The sequence below is a fragment of the Onychomys torridus genome, chromosome 18 (genome assembly GCF_903995425.1).
Source record: "Onychomys torridus chromosome 18, mOncTor1.1, whole genome shotgun sequence".
NCBI lineage: Eukaryota > Metazoa > Chordata > Mammalia > Rodentia > Cricetidae > Onychomys > Onychomys torridus.
Genome location: NC_050460.1, coordinates 44,699,699 through 44,722,613, shown reverse-complemented (window position 1 = coordinate 44,722,613; position 22,915 = coordinate 44,699,699). Strand labels below are relative to the sequence as shown.

At 45.5% G+C, this 22,915-nt stretch overlaps 1 protein-coding gene across 1 annotated transcript; it reads left to right on the top strand.

The window, feature by feature from the left end:
• Positions 1–592: 592 nt before the first annotated feature.
• Positions 593–19,655, top strand: LOC118569840 (kinesin family binding protein). Its single transcript, XM_036168094.1, has 7 exons — positions 593–1,087; positions 4,021–4,119; positions 9,424–9,503; positions 9,760–9,943; positions 12,682–12,766; positions 14,789–14,904; positions 18,245–19,655. The coding sequence occupies exons 1-7, from the start codon at positions 674–676 to the stop codon at positions 19,118–19,120; spliced, it is 1,854 nt and encodes a 617-aa protein (XP_036023987.1). The 5' UTR covers positions 593–673; the 3' UTR covers positions 19,121–19,655.
• Positions 19,656–22,915: the final 3,260 nt, after the last annotated feature.

Here is a 22,915-nt window from a genome sequence, read left to right as displayed (position 1 = left end):
TGCCTGGCTCAAAGCCTTTATAAATTTTTTAGGGGGCTTGGGGGATGTGAGGTGGCTCAGTGGGTAAAGGCTGAGCCTGAGAAGCTATGTTTGACCCCTAAGATCCACACGGTGGAAGGAGAGGACTGAATCCTGAAAGTTGACTTCTGCACATCGTGGTACACGTTCCCTCCCAATATGATTTTTTAACGCAGTGATAGCCTAATTCACTAATATTGAACGATCCCGACCTACCAACTGAGCAATGAACTAGCGAAGTTAGCTGTTAACAGTATTCTGAATTTCACTTAAGCTCGGGATTGCACCCCTGGTTTCATGCCCAGTGGGCAAGTGCCCTACCCCTATGCTGCATCCCACCTTCCTAATTCTGAACATTTTTATATAAACCACATCCATCCCTTGGGATGGAGCGCAAGAAACCACACGCACCACACCGGGGGCAGCTGAAGGCTCTGACCGCCTCCGCGACAGCTTCGTTTCCCTGACGACCGCTGTCGTGGCGACCAGCCCGCCCTCCCGTTGGCTGCTGCCGAGCGTCTCGCGCGGCCCTCGACCGTTCCTATTGGTCGGCGCTCCACAGTCACGACGTGTCGTAAGTGAAGTGTCGTCGCAACGCGCAGGCCTCCGCTGTCTGGTCCTCGGGCGGCGAGGCGGGCCGTGTACTGTGGCCGCGATGGCGGGCACCCCGGGGCCAGAGATCCGGGAAAAGTTCCAGGCGGCGCTGGCCCTGTCGCGGATGGAGCTGCACAAGAACCCGGAGAAGGAGCCGTACAAGTCTAAGTACGGCGCGCGCGCCCTGTTGGAGGAGGTGCGCGCGCTGCTGGGCCCGGCGCCCGAGGACGACGACGAGCGGGCTGCCGATGACGGGCCGGGGGACCAGGCCCTGGGCGCGGCTCAGCCGCGGGACGCCGAGGGCCCGGGGGAGCAGCGGGCGCTGCGGCTCGCGGTGATCGAGTTCCACCTTGGCGTGAACCACATCGACACGGAGGAACTGTCTGCTGGAGAGGAGCATCTGGTCAGGTGCCTGTCGCTGCTGCGCCCTTTCCGCCTGTCGCTCGGCTGCGTCTCTCTCTACATCCAGGCGCAGGTGAGAGGCTGAGGCGGAGCTCGGCGTCCAAAAGCCCCTCCTGGCCGGGGCTGTGCCTCAGTTGGCTCAGTTCCCCAGCATCGCAGGACGCCAGGCCTGTAATCCCGGACCTCGGGAGGCTGCGGCAGGAGGATTGCTGCGAGTTCCTGGCTAGCCTGGGCTGCAGAATGAAGCTTAGTCCCTTTTAATTTATCTTAACGTCTACCCACCATCTGGCTGCGAACTCCCTCTGAGCTCTCAGGGCCCGCTCCAGCCTCACTTGCTACCTCCCGTAGTCCTGGGCACAACATTTGCTTCTGTGCTTCCCAACCCCTTGGCCTGCCCAGTTTCGTTCTATTAAGAAAAATCCAACGTGATTCAAATGGATTGAAAATGACAAGGGATAGCAAGAATAATCCCATCTTGGTTCAAAACAAAATGTCCAAAATCTTCAAATCCATTCTTAAATTATTTTGTTTGCTCAGCAAAGAATTCCCACCTATTCCCCATAATGAGTCTCAAGACCTTTTAATAGCTTTGTGTGTGTGTGTGTGTTTCCACAAGGTTTCATGTGTCCAACGCTGAACGTTGTCTTCTTGAGTGCTAGAATCCTTCTTCCCTTTTTTTTTTTTTCAGTCAGGGATTTGTTTTGTAGCCCAGGCTGGTCTTAACCCATGATCCTCCTGCCTCAGCCTACTTGCTGAGATTACAGGAATGGACCACCATGACTCACTCTGATTTTAGTAACATCCACTGGTCCAAACTGATCTCTTCTTCCAACTTTCAATGTTTTATGATACTGTGTCTCATTTATAGGGTGCATGGTTTATTAAGAAGTCTGACATTCTGCTTGAAGGAAAATAACATTTCAAAATTCAAGCAGTGGGTGAAGTTTTCCAGGCTCCTGGGTATAGCTCAGTGGTAGAGCATTTACCTAGCACTCCAGGTTTTGTCTCCACTCTATGGGGAAAAAATACAAATAATGTATGACTCCCTTTTGCCAGGTTAGTTCTTAGACTTACAGACATTTTCATTCTATAGTTCATATATGTGAACCAGGGAATATTGACTAAAATTGTTTGTTGAGTAGGTAGGCCTTAAGGGAAAGTCTCAACACTTAGAAATTGTATGTTATGTTCTTTTATCATGGCTCAATAAAATTATAATAATAAGCACTGCCAGTACTTTCAGCTCCGGCAGCTCCGGTAGGTGGCACCAACAGGGATATTTTATATGTTCATACATTAGTGAGCTAAAGAAGTTCATAAGATGTTCAGTTCAAACAGCAACACCTCAGCCAGCTGCTATCAACACACGCCTTTAATCCCAGTACCCAGTAGGCAGAGGCAGGAGGATCTTTGAGTTCGAGGCCAGTCTGGTCTACAGAGTGAGTTCCAGGACAGCCAGGGCTAACCAGAGAAACCCTGTCTCTAAAAACCAAGAGGAAAAACAAAACAGCAGTAACAACAACAACAAAAAGCATGTCAGCAATTAGGAAGTTGAGCTTTGAGCCCATGTGATGGGGACTGCATTGGCAGCTTGACTGGACTAGGAATCACCCAAGAGATGCCCCTTTGACCATGTCTGGGAGGGTGTTTGCAAAGAGATTCACTCTGATGTGGGTGGCAGCATCCTTTGGGAAGTGCCAGCATTTTGCTCAGTACTGAGTGTGGATTCGGGGAAACCAGCCATGTTATGCTCCTGGTTCCTTGCCTTCTGCAACCCGATGAAACTACATCTCTCCAAAGTGTGGTCCAAAATAAACCCTTTATTTTAGAAGTTGCTTTTGTCTGGGTATTTTGGCACAGCAACAAGAAAATTAATCTATCCTGTCAAGGTTTTCAAAGGTTTCAAACCTTTTGAGGGCTTGGAGAGATGTCTTGGGGTAAAGGGGCTTTTTGCTACCCTGACAACTTGACTTCAGTTCCTGGAACCCACGTGTAGAAAGGAGAGAACTGACTCCCCTGTGTAGCCTCTCACGCACATCTCAGTACAAGCACACCTACACATACACACATGATAAATGGAAATCAACACACAGCTTTTTGAAAGGGTTTTAAACCTTAAACATTAAAACTATTTCACTGTTTCAGCCACAGTATTAGGAGCCTTTACGTAATGTAAACAGTATATCTGCACTGTCTACTGTATTTTATTGATTTTAAGGTACATGTTTGACATCTTGGTGTACCTAAGATAAGAATGTCTCATGGTGAGACTGGAGAGATGGCTCAGTGGTTAAGAGCACTGGCTGCTCCTCCAGAGGATGGGGTTGGATTCCTGGCACCCCATGGAGGCTCACAATCATCTGTAACTCCATTCCCAGGGGATCCCACACCCTCTTTTGTCCTCCACAGGTACTGCACACATGTAATGCATAGACAGTCATGCAGGCAAAAGAACTAAAAGAACACATAAAATAACTAAAAGTTAAAAATAAATAAGTAGCATTGTTTGCAAGTCTAATCCTTGTATACCTTAGAGCCCAGTTCAACAACAAGAAAATACAAGGTAGATATGTTGTACTTAAGCTACATAGAGCCAGGGGTAGTATCACACACCTTTAATCACAGTACCCAGGAAACTGAGGCAGGTGGATCTCTGTGCGTTCTAGGCCACTCTGGTCTATATAGCAAGATTCAGAACAGACAGGGCTATGTAGTAAGAACCTGTCTAAAAACAAAATATAAACATACACTTCATAAGTTATATCAATAATAATCCAGTACACAAGTCATGACTGGTTACAATATTTTTAGAAATTTAATAATAACAACCTTAGAAATAATAGAACTAGGGGTTGGGGATTTGACTCAGTGGTAGAGCGCCTGCCTAGCAAGCGCAAGGCCCTGGGTTCGGTCCAAAGCTGGGGAGGGGGAAGCACCAACTTTGAAACAATGAGTGCCTTTAACTGGATGTGTTCAGTTACCATTTTCCCTTTCCTTGTTCTCTAGAATAACCTGGGCATCCTGTGGTCTGAAAGAGAAGAGATTGAAACTGCACGGACCTACCTGGAGTCATCAGAAGCTTTGTACAATCAGTACATGAAAGAGGTATGTTACCTGCAGACAAAAATTAAAATTGGGACTGAGACTGAGCAAGAGTTGATACAAGAATTCCTTATTCATGCGCTATGGAGGTGGCTCCCTTGCAGAGTGCTTGGCGTGCAAGCAAGAAGGCCTGACTTTGACCCTCAGAACTCAAATAAAGGGCTGGGTGCTGTGGTACATGCTTGTAATGCCAGTGCTGGGGACTCAGGGACAGGTGACCCTCGGGGGCCAGCCAGCCTAGCCAACTCAGCAATTCCCAAGCCAATGAGAGACCCTGGCACAAAAAAAGCAAGGTGTTGGCTTCTGAGGAACACCTGCGCAACGTTGACCTTTGTCCCCCACAGGCACATGCATGCACATACACACAAGAATTTCCCATTCATGATATTGATGGGATTTTTCAGTATCCCCAGGAATTTCTCCTTAGAGCTGTCTGAAATTACTGCATATTGAAGACTGGGGTTCTTAAAAGTAATCCCAAGATAGAGCATAATGGCAAAGATAGTCTTAATATAATCATAAAGGAAATACTTCAGTGTTATCCAGACATACCATTTGAATATTTTTGTATTAGTTTATTGTAGATTTATTTCATTTTGTGTATATCTGCATGTATATCTGTGCGCTGTGCATGCTTGGTGCCTTTGGAGGTCAGAAGAGGGCATCAGATTCCTTGGAACTGGAGTTCCAGATAGTTTTGGAGCCACTAGGTGGGCGCTGGGACCTGAACCCATCTAGATCTGCAGGAGCAGCCAGTGCTCTTAACCACTGAGCCATCTCCAGCCCATTTTTGTATTTAGACTACAGATGTTATTTTGTTGTCAGTAAAGACAGCAGTGCTTTGAGGGAAACCAGCTACAACCGAGCAGTACATCTGAAATCTTCGTGGCTATGGTTTGCCACTGTGGTGTGCACATCAGAGTCACCCAAAGGACTTGTTAGGTCTCAGTAGGCCATGTAGGTTCTTGTGTTCCCAGCAACTTGGAAGTTGAGGGAGGAGCTTGTGTTCAAGACCAGCTGTGCCACACCGCAAGACTCTGTTTAAACCCAAACCTATCCCCCAGGCCCTTGTGCAGCATTTCTGGGCTGCGGCCTGAGAGTGTGCTTTTTAACAAGGTGACATGTATGCTGCTGTGATGCTGTGTTGAGAGCCATGCTGCAGGGCCATGTATCTTTCTCCTGATGACTTCCCCCACGTCTGAATGCAGCATATACAGTTGAGTGTCTCTGGACCCACTGCAGCTCCCTAGCTCCCCACGGGTGATGCTCAGGAAGTGCTGTCCAGTTTCAGGGGCTCTGCAGAACTTGGACATTCTCACTTGAGTCATCACAGTCCTCCGAGACAACAAACCACCCCTGCTGCCATCTGCCTCCCCTCTTTTTCTCCGTGAAGGATGTTAGCAAGCACAGTGTTTTTCCATGGATTATCACTGTTGCAGTTACTGGCTTTAAAATCCATGAGTAAATTGGTAATTGTTTTAATTTGAGACAGATCTCACTGTGTAGCCAGATTTGATCTCAAACTTACCATCCTCCTGTCTCCACCTCATGAGTGGTGATCTTCCAGGTGTGAGTGAGGCACTTCTGGCTAAGAGACAAAGTCTTAGACATCAGAGCGAGCGGTGTTCCATTTCATAAACAGTAGAGTACCTAACGACTATCAGCGACTTATAAATAATAACTCATTGAACCGTAACTTGATAAGGTAGATTGAAACTGCTGGTCTTACATTTGATAGAGAATTGCTGTCCTAATTCTATAGAGAAGGAAATGGAGCACCAGAAATTAAATGACTTACCTGAATAAATAGTGGAGATGGGATGCAGCCTATGCCATACCCTTCTTTGTTTGGGGTTTAGACCATATCTGATATAACCAGACTGGTCTTGAACTCACTGTGTGACTGTGACCTCAAACCCCTGATCTCCCTGCCTCTGTCTCCCAAGTGTTGATCCAGGCCGTGTCACCTCCCTTACTAGAACCCTGTAGAGCTATATGAAAATGATGGTAGTGAGTAAAAAGAATGAGCTGTGGAATCCTTACACTGCACATTCCCGTTTGCTTTGCCGCTCTGGTTTTCTAGATAGAGTTTAGACTGTGCACCGGGCCCTGTGCACAATGCTGATGGACCATGAAAAAAAATCACTACCTGTAACAGACTCAGATAAAGACTGTAACAGACAGAATCACATCAGCCCAGACTTTTAAGATGTGTGTTTAGGATATGTTTCACTGGCCTTTACCATACCCACACCCCAAAAAAACCATTTTTCCCCCCTTGGAAATATCTCCAACTTTATTTGAGACAGAGTCTCACTTTGTAGCTCTTGTTGTCCTGGAACACACTGTGTAGACCAGGCTGGCCTGGAGTTCGGAGAGATACTGCCTCGGTCTCTGTCTTAGCCTGTTACCTCCCTGCTGAAGTCCTGGGAGAGAAGAACCTGTAAGGTAAGGAAGCTGAGCATCTGTGGTCCTTCCTCAGAACGGTGTGTATGTGGCAGCATCATGCATACTGCACCCCTTTGACTTAGTTGGGCCTCCATTCAGTTAGGACGGATTTGACTGGCAGTGTAACATGTGAGGTGTGGCAGCCCCAGCAGTGAATTATGTATATAGCGGTAGTGCATACAGAGGCCGGAGGACCAGGGCAGCGCCATCTGCAGCTGTGTAGAAAGTTGAAGGCCAACTTGGGTTATTCAAGAACCTGTTCATGTCTCAAAAACAAACCAAAACCAAACAGAAAAAACAGGGAGCCTGAGAGGTGGCTCAGCAATAGTATGACCAACTCTTCCAGAGGACCCACCACTCACAACTGCTCTCAAGTTCTGTGGGATCTGACACCCTCTTTAAGCCTCACTCGGCACCAGCCGCAAAGGTGGGGCACAGATATTAAACACTCATATACATAAAATAAATACATTTTTAAAAAAAAGCAGACTAGGGGTTGGGAGTTTAGCTCAGTGGTAGAGTGCTTGCCTAGCAAGTGCAAGGCCCTGGGTTCGATCCTCAGCTCAAAAAAAGAAAAAAAAAAAAAAAAAAGAATGAAGTTCCACATACTTGCTGGGCAGTGGTGGCCGCACACACCTTTAATCCTAGCACTCAGGAGGCAGAGCCAGGCAGATCTCTGAGTTCGAAGCCAGCCCGGGCTACCAAGTGAGTTCCAGGAAAGGCTCAAAGCCACACAGGGAAACCCTGTCTTGAAAAACCAAAGGAAAAAAAAAAAAAGGCAGACTAACTGAATTATATACATAAATGAGGCATCACGTAATTCCCATTAGCTAGAAGGGGAAAAGCCTCCTGAATCACCTTGAGGATTATTGCAGAATCTCTGAAGAGGACCTGTCTGCTGTGTGCCTTGGCTTTCTTTCCCAACTTACGGTTTTAGTCTCTGGAGTTGTAATGTTACTAGATAAAACACTCTGACTAAAAGAAACTGAGGAAGAAAAGGGTTTATTGGTCTTACACTTTCAGGTCCATCACTGAGGGAAGTCAGGGCAGGAACTCAAGCAGAAACTTGAAGCCACCGAAAAATGCTGTTTGCTCACTTGCTCAGCTAGCTTTCTTATGTAGTCAGGACCATTTGGCCATAGTGGATCGGACGCTCCTATTATCAGTTAATCCACATAATCACCTGCAGACAATCCGACCCAGCCAGTTCCTCTGTCAAATGACTGTGCTGTGTCAGGTTGATAAACGGAGCTCATGAGGACAGAAGGTAAGATCACGTTCTCTGTAGAAGGGATTGCTGTCCTTGGGAACCTGATGAGTTCAGTTAAAAGAAGGATGGGGTTCTGAGGCAAAGCTCAAGGGACAGACGATGTGCCTAGCGTGTGCTAGACTCTAGGTTCATTCCCAAGCACCACAAAAAACGATATAGCAAGATGCAAGGATGGACTTGTAGCTGGGACTGTCCTCGTAAAGGGTCAAATTTATGCTCAGACAGAAGCCTTCCTGTTGTAATGATCTGTGGAGAGTAGCGCAGCCATCCTGACAGCCTCAGGAGGTCAAGTGCTAGGACTCCTGCTTGCTGTAGACAAGGGAGCAGTGTGAGAGATTGGCTTGCCTGAGACGGAGCACTGTGATCACTGCTTCCTATTTAGTTGTTGAAAAGTAATGTTAACACTTAACGGAGCTCTGAGTTCGAGGCCAGCCTGGTCTACAGAGTGAGTTCCAGGACAGCTGGGGGCTACGCAGAGAAACCCTGTCTTAAAAAAGAAAACAAAACAAAACAAAATCTTTGCTTGTTTCCCTGAGTTGATTTTCATTAGTAGTGACAGTTTGAACTGTTACCCAAGAAGATATAAATCACTATTTTTTTTTTCTTTTTTTTTTTTAAGACAGGGTTTCTCTGTGTAGCTTTGTGCCTTTCCTGGATCTCACTTGGTAGACCAGGCTGGCCTCGAACTCACAGAGACCCACCTGCCTCTGCCTCCCAAGTGCTGGGATTAAAGGTGTGTGCCACCACCGCCGGGCGAATTTGTCTTTTCAACAACAACAAAAAAAATCACTATTTTTATGCCTATGTAGATTTTCTGTTTTAATATATTTACTTGTGTGTGTGTGTGTGTGTGTGTGTTTTGTAGGGGGGTGAGGTTGTTTTTTTCAAGACAATTTCTCTGTGTAGCTTTGGAGCCTGTCTTGGAACTCGCTCTGTAGATCAGGCTGGCCTCGAACTCACAGAGATCTGCCTGCCTCTGCCTCTTGAGTGCTGGGATTAAAGGCGTGCAACCACCACTGCCCGGCTTATGTAAGTTTTTAAAGAGCCTTTTTAGTAGACAAAACAATAATCAAAATACTTAATTATTCAACTAAAACGAGATATGATGGCTTACACTTGTAGTTCTGGTCTTCAGAATATGGAGACAGTGGTATCGCTAAGACTCTGAGGTCACCCTGGGCTACATACTGAGTTCTAGGCTAGCTTGAGCTGCCTTTTTTTTTTTTTAAATGTGCATTGGTGTTTTGCCTGCATGTATGTCTGTGATGGAGCCAGATTCCCTGGAACTGGAGTTACAGACAGTTGTGAGCTGCCATGTGGTTGCTGGGAATTGAACCTTGGTCCTCTGGAAGAGCAGCCAGTGCTCTTAACCACTGAGCCATCTCTCCAGCTGGAAGACCCTATATTTAAAAAAAAAAAAAAAAAAAAAAAAGCAATGCACCTGCCAGCCTGTAGTCCCTCTGTAACTCTTGAGTTGCAGAGTCACATGGTGAGGCTGTCTCAGGCAAAGGTCATTTCTCCAGTCCCTCCACAAGAGAGCGCTTAGGGTTTGTGTTGAAAGTTGAAAGAGCTTTGTTCTTTAACCACAGATTGGGAGCCCGCCGCTTGACCCAACTGAGCATTTTCTTCCTGAAGAAGAGAAACTTACTGAACAAGAGAGATCCAAAAGGTTAGTCTTCATAGAGACCACAGGGTACCCAGAGTCTCCCTGGGTGCTTACTCAAGAATGCACACATGGTGTTTACTGCTCATGGTGCTCCTCCAGGGTACAGTGGGCATAAAACTTCATTTGTCACTTACAAGTTACATGACTTTGTTCTTTCTTGTTTGTCAGCTAGATCCAAGGGCCAAGCTTGACTCAAATATATATGAAATTCCCCTGTAAATTGTAAATCATTATGTAAGTCCCTTTTTTCCCTTCACAGATTTGAGAAGGTTTATACTCACAACCTGTATTACCTGGCTCAAGTCTACCAGCACATGGAAATGTTTGAGAAAGCTGCTCATTACTGCCACAGCACACTAAAGCGCCAGCTGGAGCACAATGCCTACCATCCCATGGAGTGGGCCATTAACGCTGCTACACTGTCGCAGTTCTACATCAATAAGGTCAGTGTCCCAGAGTAGTTGTGGAGCCGCCCTGCTAGTGCATGAAGACAAGGCCAGTAGTGCTGTCAGAGCAGGCAGCTGTATTTGATGGTGTAGAGCTGGGTGTAGAACGCAGCCCGCTGCTTTGGCAGAACAGTACTGGAGTGCTCTGTCACATGTAGACCTTGGAGTCTTTAAAAAATATTGGGGCTGGAGACAAGGCTCAGTGGTTAAGAGCGCTTGACTGCTCTTCCAGAGATCCTGAGTTCAATTCCCAGCACCCACATGGTGGCTCACAACCATCTGTAATGAGATCTGGTGCCCTCTTCTGGCCTGAAGGCATACTTAAAGACAGAACACTGTATACATATAACATGCATACATAATAAATAAATAAATCCTTTAAAAAAATAAATAAATAAAAAATAATGTTTTTATTGTTTGAGAATTTCCTGCAGTCTGTCTTGATCGTGTTCTTTCCCCTCCCCCACTATTGAATCGTTGAAGTGCTGATGTTGTCATGCAGTACATGCTGCTGTCCCTCGGACGACAAGCTACCTGCCATCAGTTCTGTTCAGCTGTTAGCGTACTTTCATTTCACTTTTGCTCTGTGTTACCTTAAATTGCAGATTTTTATCTTGTTAGAGATAAAACTTTATCTTCATGCAATACTAATCTTACAACTATGAGAATTTGTCTAAGGAAGTTGACGGTTAAATGTGGGCTTTGATAAAAGCATGTGATGTGTTTCAGTTGCTTTTCAGAATTAGCTGCTCTCTAATAATCATGTTTGATGTTGAAAATATGTGCTAAGTCCTAGAGTTCCAGGTTTTATGACATACTTCTGAACTGTCCCATAGACACAAATTTGGACTTCATAGCTGCTTGTCCAAATCACTTAGCATTGGGTTGTATTTTGAGTATACCCATTTTTCCCCAGTACTTTAGTTCCTAATGTACACACACATTGTTTTTTGGAGGCAGGGTGTTACTCTGTATCCCTGGCCTGAAACTTACTATATAGATCAGAGTGGCCTGGAACTCAAAGATATCTGCTTGCCTCTGCCTCCCAAGTACTGTGACTAAAGGCATGTGCCACCATGTCTGGCAGCAGAAACTATTTCTGTTTGTAGTTCTGATCCCCATAGAGCTGACACTGGTAATTCTCAGCCTGTCTGTATCCCTCTTTCTCCTCTGGTGGCCTGCCGCCTTCCCTCATCCTTTCCTTACTAAGCCTGTTCGCTTTTCTGTAGATGTTTAGTGTATGATCCCACAGAGTGTCACTCAGAAAACTATCAGGAGAGAAAGGGCAGTGGTGAGTGACGGTGGCATGTTCTAGGAGTTTGCTCTGTGATCAAGCATGGAAGTAAGGCTGTTTGCGTTCAGTCAAACTGAACCCCTGGGCCTCCATTTCATCATGGTCATCATCAAGAGCCCCCCATGGCTCCTTCCCTCTAGCTGTTGGGGCCCCTTGTTTGTTTTGTTTAGCAACTTTCATTTTCCTTGTTCTGTCTGGTTTTAATTAACACCTAAAATTCCGTGGATATTCATAGTACAGAAATGTCTGAATAGTGAGCGTGTGACTTTGAAGTTGTTAAGCATCACTTCTGTGGAGCATGTGGTCATTTTTGTGAGTTTCTCCTGTACCCACAGCTTATTTTTTCCACATCACACCCAACTAAGTTCTGTCACAAAGAGAGATTTGAACTGTGTTTGAAAGTGATGCTATTTGTATTGTTACCATCCCCACCTGCTTTGGTTTTGCTGCTCTTCGAGTCCCACATTAACCAGCCGCCCACAGGTCCAAGGCAGTCTGTTTCTTTAGCAGTGGCTGCTCATAGGAAGACTCTGGACAGAGCCAGAGTGCTAATGATGGTCAAGACACTGTAGATGGCCCAGTAATGTTTCTTCATGTGAGCTGTAACTGTCGTATGGTTGGGGACTGCATACCAACATTTGGAGGGATGGATGCTGCTGCTATTGATACCCGTGGTACCCAGCTATTCGTTACGATAACTCTGAATTCAGAGTGAAGGCAAGAGGTATAACTGTTGAAGTTCTACCAACCAAATCAGTCTTTCAGACTTACTGATACGAAGCCGACATTCTCTTTAATGGGGCCGGCTTCTGTTTAGAGGATGGACTTTGACTTCCTTCTGCTGGGTGATCCTGCATTTTGCATGACAGATGACAAGTATTTGTGTTTAACACAGAGATGTTCTTGAAGTGTTTGAGAAGTTTTCTGGACCCAGATTTGAATCCTGAGCTCTTTATGAGTATTGAGAAGTAGTTCCATAAAGTTCGTTTAGAAGTCTGTTGACTTGACAACTTGATGGGAGCCTTACTGTCCTGTCACCTCCCTCTAAAGGTTTTAGAAGACAGGGATGAGTCCTCAGTACTCTGGCACAATGCACATGGTCTAAGGATGAACTGTGCATGGCACTTAAGCTATTGGACTGAACCTGAGGGTTTCGTGAGGAGATTGGAGTATGGGATGCCCCGAGTTCCTGGAGGAGAGTGGACTGTCAGTCATCTTCCCACCGGCTTGGGTAGTTAGCTGGAGCGTGGGGTATTGGCAGTTTATTCTCCGCGGTAGCTCTTTACCTAATACTGTTGCCATCGCAACAGCGCTGCAGGCCCCTTTAGTGGGTATTTTCCTGATAGTATAGCTTTCCCCGTGTTAATAGATACCATTAGTTGTAAACAAGGCTTTGTCATAGTCATGCTTACTTTTTGTTTCTTCTTTATTTTCCCAACAGCTCTGCTTTATGGAAGCCCGACATTGTCTGTCTGCTGCTAATGTAATTTTTGCTCAAACTGGAAGACTCCCAGCTATAGAAGACAGTAAGTGTGTGTGTGCATTTCATTATATAGTTTCTCACTGGGACAGTCTTGCCCATGTTGGCCTTGAACTCAAGATCCTCCTGCAATTACCAGTGTGTACCATACCCTGCTTACTATATAATTAAAACCTATGTGAAGCTAGGCGGTGGTGGTGCACGCCTTTAATCCCAGCACTTGGGAGGCAGAGGCAGGTGGATCTATGAGTTCTAGGCCAGCCTGGGCTGCAGAGTGAGTTCCAGGACAGGATCCAAAGCTACACAGAGAAACCTTGTCTCGAAAAACAAAACAAAACAAACAACAACAACAACAACAATAAGAAAAACCTGTGTGAAATTCTGAAACCTAGTTTTCTTTTATAGATTGATTTATGTGTATGCATGTTCTCTCTGCAGGTGTGTATGTGTACCACATGTGTGCATGTGCCTGCAGAGATCAGAAGAGGGTGTCTCATTCCATGGAACTGAAGTTAGATGGTTGTGAGCCACAGTGTGGGTTCTGGGGACAAAACCAGGGTCCTGCAAAAGCACCAGGAGCTCTTAACCATGAAGCCCTCAAATTTGAAACTGTTTTAAGCTTTAGAAAAGTTGTAAGAACAGAGTTACCATATACCTTTTTCTAAATTCATCACTTTCCATATTTGTCAATTTGTTTTTATTTTTCTTTCTGACCCATTTGAGAGGAGGTGTTATGGGCTTCTTATGACTGTAATACTTTAATGCATGTTTTCCTAAGAATGAGAATATCTTCAGAATGGCTCATGTCTGGAATTCCAGCACTTCAGAGACTGAGGCAGGAGAGGTGCCACAGATTTCAGTCAGCCTAGACAAGAGAGTAAGACCCCATCACAAACAAACAAAACCACTCTGTCTGCCTGTCTGTCTGGACAGTCCTTCTGTCTGCAGTGCATCTCTCTGCCCTCAGCTGTCCTCTACTGTCCTGTACAGCGATGTTTTTGCAGCACTGTAGCACACAGCTCAGGACTGCATATGGCCCTCAGCGGCCGAGGCTCTCTGGTCCTCCTGTCTCTGGGGCAGTTCCTCGGCCTCTCCTTCCCTTTCCTCACAGAATGTTTTGACAAACACGGGCTGGTTACAACACGGAGTTTCTATTGCTTGGGATTTGTATGGTGTTGCCTTTTGTCACGATTGAGATTTGGGTCATTATACCACTTAGGTAAGGGCTGACTCCTCACTGTCTTTCCTGATTATAGAGGTTTTGTGTGGTTGCTTCTTTGTGTGTGTGTGATGCTAGGGATTGAAGCAAGGGCCTTATGTGTGCTAGGCAAACTGATTCTAGTGCAGAGGGAGGGTTGTGGAGAACGGTGAGGAGTGCCAGTGTCCATTGTTTCCACAGGCTTTCTGTCAGCATACAAATATTGTTGGATATGGCATTTGTCAGAAACAGTTTGGCAGTTTTTAATGTAAAATATTTTCAATTGTGTAAACTGACTTAGTAAATTCTATGTCTAGAAACCAGTCCAGATTCTAGATGTATGTATGTATAGGGATCTGTATCCTGGAATTGTTCATAATAGGAAGAATTGGTAACAGTATATTCCATCCACCAGAAGAATGGCTGAAATAGGAAGTATCTGTTTAATTATGTGTAATATTGTATTAAAAAGGAGTTAGTAATAATAGGGTCAGAATTTTGTTTGTTTGTTTGTTTTTTTCGAGACAGGGTTTCTCTGTGTAGTTTTGGAGCCTGTCCTGGATCTCACTCTGTAGCCCAGGCTGGCTTCCAACTCACAGAGATCGGCCTGGCTCCGCCTCCCGAGTGCTGGGATTAAAGGCGTGCACCACCACCGCCCGGCGGGGTCAGAATTTCAGTGGCACACCATATGAAGAAAAACTGTTGAAAAGTAAATACACATTGTGAGCTTAGTTTTCACCTGCAGACAAGAACTAAGAAACTGGGGAGGCTCTGTAGGCACGTGGCACTGTGCAGTCAGAGTGGAGGAGCAGAGGCCAGTGCCCAGGGCAGACGGCACTGGCCATGCTGACAGTCCACCTGTGGTTTCAGCTCCTGAAGCTGAAGGAGACGCGCCGGAGCTGCACCGTCAAAGGAGAGGGGAGATAGCAAGATGCTGGATCAAGTACTGCTTGTCTCTGCTGCAGAACGCCCAGCTCTCCATGCAGGTGTGTCCATGGGGTTGCCTCCAGCCTCGGGGGCTTGGCCCTAGGGTGTGAGTTTGTGTGAGTGCGAGTGTGCAGAGTTGGGTGCGCGTGTAAGCTTGCCTATGAAAAGCAGAGGATAACCTTGGGTTTTTGAGATAGAGTCTCTCCCTGAACCTGGAGCTGGGTTAGGCTGGCTAGCAGGGCAGCAAGTGCCTGGGATATACCTCACCAGTCTCTGCCTCTCCAGTACTTGGATTACAAGTACTTGCCACAGTGCTCAGCTTTTTTGTATGGGTCTTGGGGATCCAATCTGGGTCCCCATGCTTTCATGACTAGCACTCTCCAGCCCTATTTGTATTTTTTATGTTTAACAGTCTCACTCCATAGTTTAAGCTCCGCCCTCAGCCTCTCCATCTCCTCCCTCAGCCTCTCCATCTCCGCCCTCAGCCTCTCCATCTCCGCCCTCAGCCTCCAGAATGCTGGGATAATGGGTGTGCATCACACCTGATACGGACCATTCAGAATACCACCTCTTTCTGGAAAACCTTCTTTTAGCTGGACTATGGGAGATGGGGTCAGCATCATATTTAGATTATTAAATAATTGTCCCAAGAAATTGTCCCAAGTGGTTATTTAAAAACTAATTGTTGAATGAATAATTCTTTATCCTCCATAGATACTATCTCCTTCCTGGAGCTTCATACTCTAAGTCATTTAAATTCTGTTTTGTAAGCCAGGAATGGTGGTAGCACATGCCAGCACTCAGGAGGCAGAAGCAGGAGGATCTCTGTGAGTTTGAGGCCAGTCTGTCTACAAAGTGAGTTCCAGGACAACTAGGACTACACAGTGAGACCCTGTCCCAAAAAGCCAAATAGGGGGATCAAGAGATAACTCAGTGGTTAAGAGCACAGGCTGTTCTTCCAGAGGACCCAGGTTCAATTCCCAGCACCCACATGGCAGCTCACTACTGTCTGTAACTCCAATTCCAAGGGATCTGACACCATCTTCCGGCCTCTGCAGATGCCAGCACCAACCTGGTGCACAGACATACATGCAGGCAAAACACCCATGCACATAAGATAAGAAAGAAGTTAACTTTAAAAAGAACAGAAGAAAGGAAAGACAGGATGTGGTGTGGTGGCATAACCTTTAAAAATGACCAAAATGAATAAACGTGGCCCTCACATTTCTTATCTCCTTTTGCTCATCAGTTTGTGTTTTGAGACAAGATTTCTTCCTAGTACTGTCTGGTATGGAGGTTGTCAAACAGTCCAGCCTGGCCGCAGACCTGTAGCAGTCCTCCAGCCTCAACCTTCCTGTTGCTGCGGTCACAGAGTGCACTACCGTGGATGCCCTTAACTGACTTTAGACTGCCAGTCCTTGAAGGCAGGAAATAACTCTCACTAACTTTTGTGTCTTTGCAATATCACCTTACAGACTGACAAAATCTTTTGTTTGTTTGTTTGTTTTGTTTTTTGAGACAGGGTATCTCTGTGTAGCCTTTGCTGTCCTGGAATTCACTCTGTAGCCCAGGCTGGCCTTGAACTCACAGAGATCCACCTGCCTCTGCCTCCAGAGTGCTGGGATTAAAGCAGCCACCATTGCCTGGCTGTTCTGGTAGTTTTCTAAATGTCTCTGCCTCAATTTCCTCATAAGCAAGACAGAGATGTCAATGCCTGCTTAGTACTGTTGTTGTGGAGAGTTAACGTATTTAAAGGCCTCAGAAAGTATCTGAGTGTCTAAGCCAGGACTGGTGAGCTGACTCAGCAGGTGAAGGTGCTTGCCACCAAGTCAGAGTTTGATTCTCAGGACCCACATTACAGTAAAGAGAACCAACTCCTACAAGTTGTCCTCTGACCTACACACACACACACACGCACACGCACACACACACACGCACACACACACGCACGCACACGCACACACACACGCACACACACGCACGCACGCACACACACATACACACACCTAAATAAGTCTAATTTTTAAAAAAGAGCACCTGAAATCTACTAAGTCCTCACTAAATGTTAACTATATCTTCATCATCATTCATACTAATCTACATGGGACCCTTGTTCCTAGACACAAAGAAGGAATATAAAATAAATTACCTGTAGACAGATAAACTTTCTGATTATTGTACTTTGTTTTTCTCTTTGTGTAAACTGAAATATAGTAATTATAATTGTAATAATATAGAGCTTAGAAAGCTGTAAAAATAACAAATGCAGAAGCATACATTTTGAGAAAAGGGCACCATTTTGGAAAATGGAAGTAAAGATAGAACATTCTGTGGGCTAAAGGTGTAGCTCAGTTGTTAGTGTACCTACTTAGCCTGCACAAAGCCAGGGGTTCACTCCCCAGCACTGTGTAAATGAAGTGTGGTGGTACAGGCCTGTAATCCTAGCAGCTGGAGGGAGTTCAGGGCCATCCTTGGCTTAGTAACAAGTCTGAAGCCAAATTTTGCCATAAGAGACTTGGAAGAAGTGTGTGGGTGCAGTTGGGGGAGAAGAGAAGAGAAAAAAGTATTGAACTAGGTGGCAGTGGTACACGCCTTTAATCCCAGCACTCAGGAGGCAGAGCCAGGTAGATCTCTGTGAGTTTGAGGCCAGCCTGGTCTACAGAGAGAGTTCTAGGACAGCCAGGACCACACAGAGAAACCCTCTCTCAAAAAACAAATAAGATTGATTTATTTTATCATACATATATGAGTGTTTTTGTACATCTGTGGCTATGTGTGCACCTGCTGCCCATGGAGGTTAAAAGAGGGTATCAGCATGCTCAGCTATGTTCATAGCAGCACTATTCGTAATAGCCAGAACCTGGAAACAACCTAGATGCCCGTCAACTGAAGAATGGATTAAGAAAATGTGGTACATATACACAATGGAGTACTACACAGCAGAGAAAAACAATGACAGCATGAAATTTGCAGGCAAATGGATGGAACTAGAAAATATCATCTTGTGTGAGGTAACCCAGACTCAGAAGGACACACATGGTATGTACTCTCTCATAAGTGGATTCTAGATATAAAGCAAAGAGGGTATCAGATCTTCTGGAATTGGACTTACAGGTGGTTGTGAGTGCTAAGAACTGAACCTAGGTCTTCTGCAAAAAAGCCTTTTTCCAGCCCCAACTCTTCGTGTGTTGAGAGTGGGCCTTGCTGTGTATCCCCAGCCAGCTTGGGATATGCTGTTTAGCCCAGGCTGGTCTCCATTCTGCAATCCTCCTGCCTCTGCCTCCTGAATGCTGCAATTACTGGTGTGCTCCACCACATAGCTGGCTGAGGTTTCCTCTTTGCTTTTATTTCATAGCAGATGAGTATCCTGCCTAACTGTGATCTCTCCTTTTCTTTTAGGACAACATTGGAGAACTTGATCTTGACAAGCAGTCAGAACTCAGAGCATTACGGAAGAAGGAGCTCGACGAGGAGGAGAGCCTCAGGAAAAGGGCTGTACAGTTTGGAACCGGCGAGTTGTGTGATGCCATCTCTGCAGTGGAGGAGAAAGTGAGATACTTGAGACCGTTAGATTTTGAAGAAGCCAGGGAACTTTTCCTCCTGGGTCAACACTATGTGTTTGAGGCGAAAGAGTTCTTCCAGATTGATGGGTATGTTACTGACCATATCGAAGTTGTCCAGGACCACAGTGCACTGTTCAAGGTGCTGGCATTCTTTGAGACTGACATGGAGAGGCGGTGCAAGATGCACAAGCGCAGGATAGCCATGCTAGAGCCCCTGCTTGTGGACTTGAATCCCCAGTATTACCTGTTGGTCAACAGGCAGATTCAGTTTGAAATCGCACACACTTACTATGACATGATGGATTTGAAGGTTGCCATTGCTGACAAGCTCAGGGATCCTGACTCACACATTGTGAAAAAAATAAACAGCCTGAATAAGTCTGCACTCAAGTACTACCAGCTCTTCCTAGACTCTCTGAGGGACCCAAATAAAGTATTTCCTGAGCACATCGGGGAGGACGTTCTCCGCCCTGCCATGTTGGCTAAGTTCCGAGTAGCTCGACTTTATGGCAGAATCATCACTGCAGACCCCAAGAAAGAGCTAGAAAACTTGGCAACATCTTTGGAACATTACAAGTTTATTGTTGATTACTGTGAAACTCACCCCGAGGCTGCCCAGGAAATAGAAGTTGAGTTAGAACTTAGTAAAGAGATGGTCAGTCTTCTCCCAACAAAAATGGAGAGATTCAGAACCAAGATGGCCCTGACTTAAGCCTTGGTTCAAAGGAAAGGAAACATACAACCTGGAGCAATTTCTCCTCCATCCACCCTAGAGAGCGAGCCCAGCTCCATGGCCACCTTCACACCAGAGCCAGAGGAACGCACTCTGAGCTCAAATGCAGTCAGGTACCTGAGGCTATGCTAGGACCTAAGCCACACAACGTTCATTAATAATTTACACCTAATTATGTAATTGCCTTGCTAAGTGACAGGTGTTTTGCATTTTTGAGCACTCTCTCGTTTTCCTGTTTAAATGCTAACTGTTAAGCCCTCTGCTGACTAGTGCTTGTTAGGTTTCACACTCGAAACAACTCTGGGGAGTGTGTCTGTGGAAGAGCCTGTTACTGAGACGGATTTGAGAAAGCTACTTCCTGTAGTCATTCTGTGTAAAATACTTTCTTAATACAGCTTTCCCTTCTGAAAATACTAAAAATGTTGTAAAATGGTTTCTCTTAATTATAAGACAAAAGGCCTTGCACATAATAAATGTTCTTGTTTCAACTAGTAAACACTTTTATTACCCCTTCTTTTCTTGTACGAATGTTCTTTTTAAAAAAGATGTATTTTTATGTGTGTGTATGTGCCAGGTGTTACGTCTGTGGATCATGTATATGCAGTGTCTATGGAGGCCAGCAGAGGGCATCAGCTTCCCCTAGAACTGGAGTTTCAGGCAGTTGTCACTGCTGTGTGGGTGCTGGGAACCCAGCCCTGGTCCTCTGGAAGAGGAGCCAGTGCTCTTAGCCACTGAGCCAGCTCCCCAACCCATTTTCTTGTAAAAATTGTCTTATTTTTGTCACCTTAAAGGCATTAGCTTATTCAGAGCCAAAGAATAGTATTTCAGTGTTTTTTTTTTTTTTTTTTAAGATTTATTTATTATATATACAGTATTCCTGTCTGCATGTACACCTACAGACCAGAAGAGGGCACCAGATCTCATTACAGATGGCTGTGAGCCACCATGTGGGTGCTGGGAATTGAACTCAGGATCTTTGGAAGAGCAAGCAGTGCCCTTAACCTCTGAGCCATCTCTCCAGCCCTATTTCAGTGTTTTTATTCGTGTATATTAGTTATTCACAATAATAGAGTTCACTTTGACATTTTTGTACACATATATAACCTATTCCAATTACACTCACTCCTGTTAACTTCACTTGCGCCTCTCCCATTTCCTCAGTCTCTTTACTCAAAAGAATATTTCTTCAATAGTGCTGCACAGTGATGAAACATTAAACTGATCATAGTTTATCATCAAAGAGTCCTGTTATAGTTATAAACCACATCATAATTGTCATAAAAATTGACATTGTTTTTATGTGTTGGTCATTTAAAGAAATGCAGAATTCAGGGCTGAGGATGTGGCTTAGTGTTTGGAGCACTTGCCCAGCATGGGCAAGGACCTGGCTTGCACTGTCAGCATCCAGGAGGGTGGGAAGGAGGATGTCAGCTCACAGTCCAGATCAGTTGTAAGATTTGCTGTAGAGAATAGCCCTGTGCCTGCCTTTGCTTACCTATTAATTTGCATTCTAAGCTCCTAAGATTCCATGACATTTCTTATGGGTGTGTGTTTACATACCCATTGTGCTTTTCGGTTTGCTGGGGAACAAATCTGTGAATAGCAGTCAGTGTGGAGGATTCAGTTAGAATTTCACCAGTGTTCATTAAATTGCATGTGAATCAGGCTCTGTCCTCATTCTTAGCATGAGACCTGGGATGAGCAGAACAGGGCCCTGTGCTCACAGAGCAGATGAACAGAGAACAAGGTACCTTGGGCTCAGTGAGGAAAATCCAGTGCTGATGCAAGTGTTTGTGGGAAGGAGTGCTCTTTACCTGTGCTGTTTTGGAAGGCCTGGACAAGGTAGAGACCTAGGGTGGAGAACTGAATGAAAAAGAATCCATATAGTCTTTATTAGAGTGTTCCAGGGGTGCTAGGCTGAACAGCTGGCAAAGGGGCCGAGCACCTGAGAAGATGTGGCAGGAACAGACCTGAACTCAGGGTGGGGAGGAGGGCAGACACCAGAAGTCAGGTGGAGGGGCTCCGTAGGTTGGGGACATTTGCATTTTATTCTAGGTGCAATGGTTCGTGGAATTTTAGCAAGAGGCCTGGCCAATCGGATCTGAATTTTTTAAGAAATCAGCTTCTATGCTCTGGGAACATGGCCTAGTTGATAGAGTGCTTGCCCAGAATGTTGAGAGTACTGAGTTCAATCCCAGCACCACATAAACTAGACGTGGTGCTCCACACCATGTCTCAGTTCTCAGGAGGTGGAGGCAGGAGGATCATAAGTTTGAGGTCTTTTTTAGCTACCTACTGAGTTTGGGACCAGTCTGAGCTATATGAGACCCCCATCTGAAAGAGAAAGAGAAGTATCTAGGAAAGGAGGGAAGGAGGGAGGGAACAAGGAGACCAGCTTCTGAGGAGGATGGGTTGATCCAAGTCAGAGACAAGATGGCTTGAACCAGGGTGATGGGGCAGAAGCAGAAGCCATGGGCCATGCCAGGGGATTCTAAGGGAGAAGAATCAGGAGCCACAATAAGTCAAGGAAGCATACAAGCGAAGCATGTTTCTATGTGGGGTCTGTGGGGTCCGAAGCAAGAGTTCTGTTTAGGCTGTGTTGAGTTTAGGATGGTAAAGCCTGAGCTGAAATAACTGCTGTTCAATAGCTTTTCCTGAGACCATCCCTAAAAGGGAATGGAGGAAGCTTGAAGGAGCCAAAGAGGGCAGGGCAGCTTCTTGGGGACAGAGATGTGACAGGGAACCTCACCCCTCTGTTTCCCAAGCCTTTCTTTCACAGATGGAGATGTGTATGAGTGATTTTCATGTATGTCTGTGCATCACATGTGTGCGGTGTCCTCAGAAGTCAAAAGAGGGTGTCAGACACCCTAGAACTGGAGTTACAGATGGCTGTGAGCTACCCACGTGGGCTCTGGGAACCAAAAGGTCCTTTGTGAGCCACCATGTGGTTGCTGGGAACTGAACTCAGGGCCTCTGGAAGAACAGCCAGTGCTCTTAACCTCTGAGCCATCTCTCCAGCCTCCAAAAGGTCCTTTGTAAGAGCAGTAAGTACTCTTAACTGCTAAGCCATCTCTCCAGTGTGTCCCCACCCACCCCCCAACCTGGCCTTTCTTGGTACAGTGATTTTCATGACCTCAGTTCAGTGTTTATTCATTTAAAGAGTACCTTCCGAGCTTTGGGTACTACACTTGGAGATTCTGCTAAAACTCAATGGCTTTTGTCTTTGCTTTTCTCCTTTCGGGCAGTGTTAACTCGATTTCAAAGGGTAAAAAAAAAAAAATGCCAAGTAGAACAGGCAGTGACCATAAAACTGGTCGTCATCCCTGTCGACATCAACATCCTCTGCTCTTTGTCACTTGCTCTCTGTGGCTTTTCAGACTTGAAGACTGTGTCCTTGATTATCAGCAGAAATCTCAGCTCTGTTCACTGACGCCTGGCATCTGCCTTCTAAAGGCGCTGCTGGCTGCTTCCTTGAAGAGATCTGGGTTCATGTGCTTTAAAGCTTTCTACGTTTATTTGCTATAAACGTTGAGCAGTCATTGAGTGGCAGGCCTGTTTGGACCCTGGATCTCTTACAAAACTAAGCTAGTGGGTCCTGCCAATTTAGTGAGAATGGACTGTAAGCATCTCCAGTAAAATTCTTCACAAGCTACCAAGTCAGATAGAAATGAGAAGAAAAATTGGCCTAACATTCCACCTTATGCAAACTGTAATTATAACACCATACAGAGGTTTTTTCAGTTACCAGTTTTGTTTCTAAGTAGTTGTTCAGTG

Excerpts from the sequence above, each read along its gene's own strand:
- LOC118569840 (XM_036168094.1), top strand. The coding sequence starts at position 674 with ATGGCGGGCACCCCGGGGCCAGAGATCCGGGAAAAGTTCCAGGCGGCG. Across the intron at positions 9,504-9,759 it reads GAACAAGAGAGATCCAAAAG|ATTTGAGAAGGTTTATACTC; the intron begins GTTAGTCTTCAT and ends TTCCCTTCACAG. Across the intron at positions 14,905-18,244 it reads ACGCCCAGCTCTCCATGCAG|GACAACATTGGAGAACTTGA; the intron begins GTGTGTCCATGG and ends CTTTTCTTTTAG.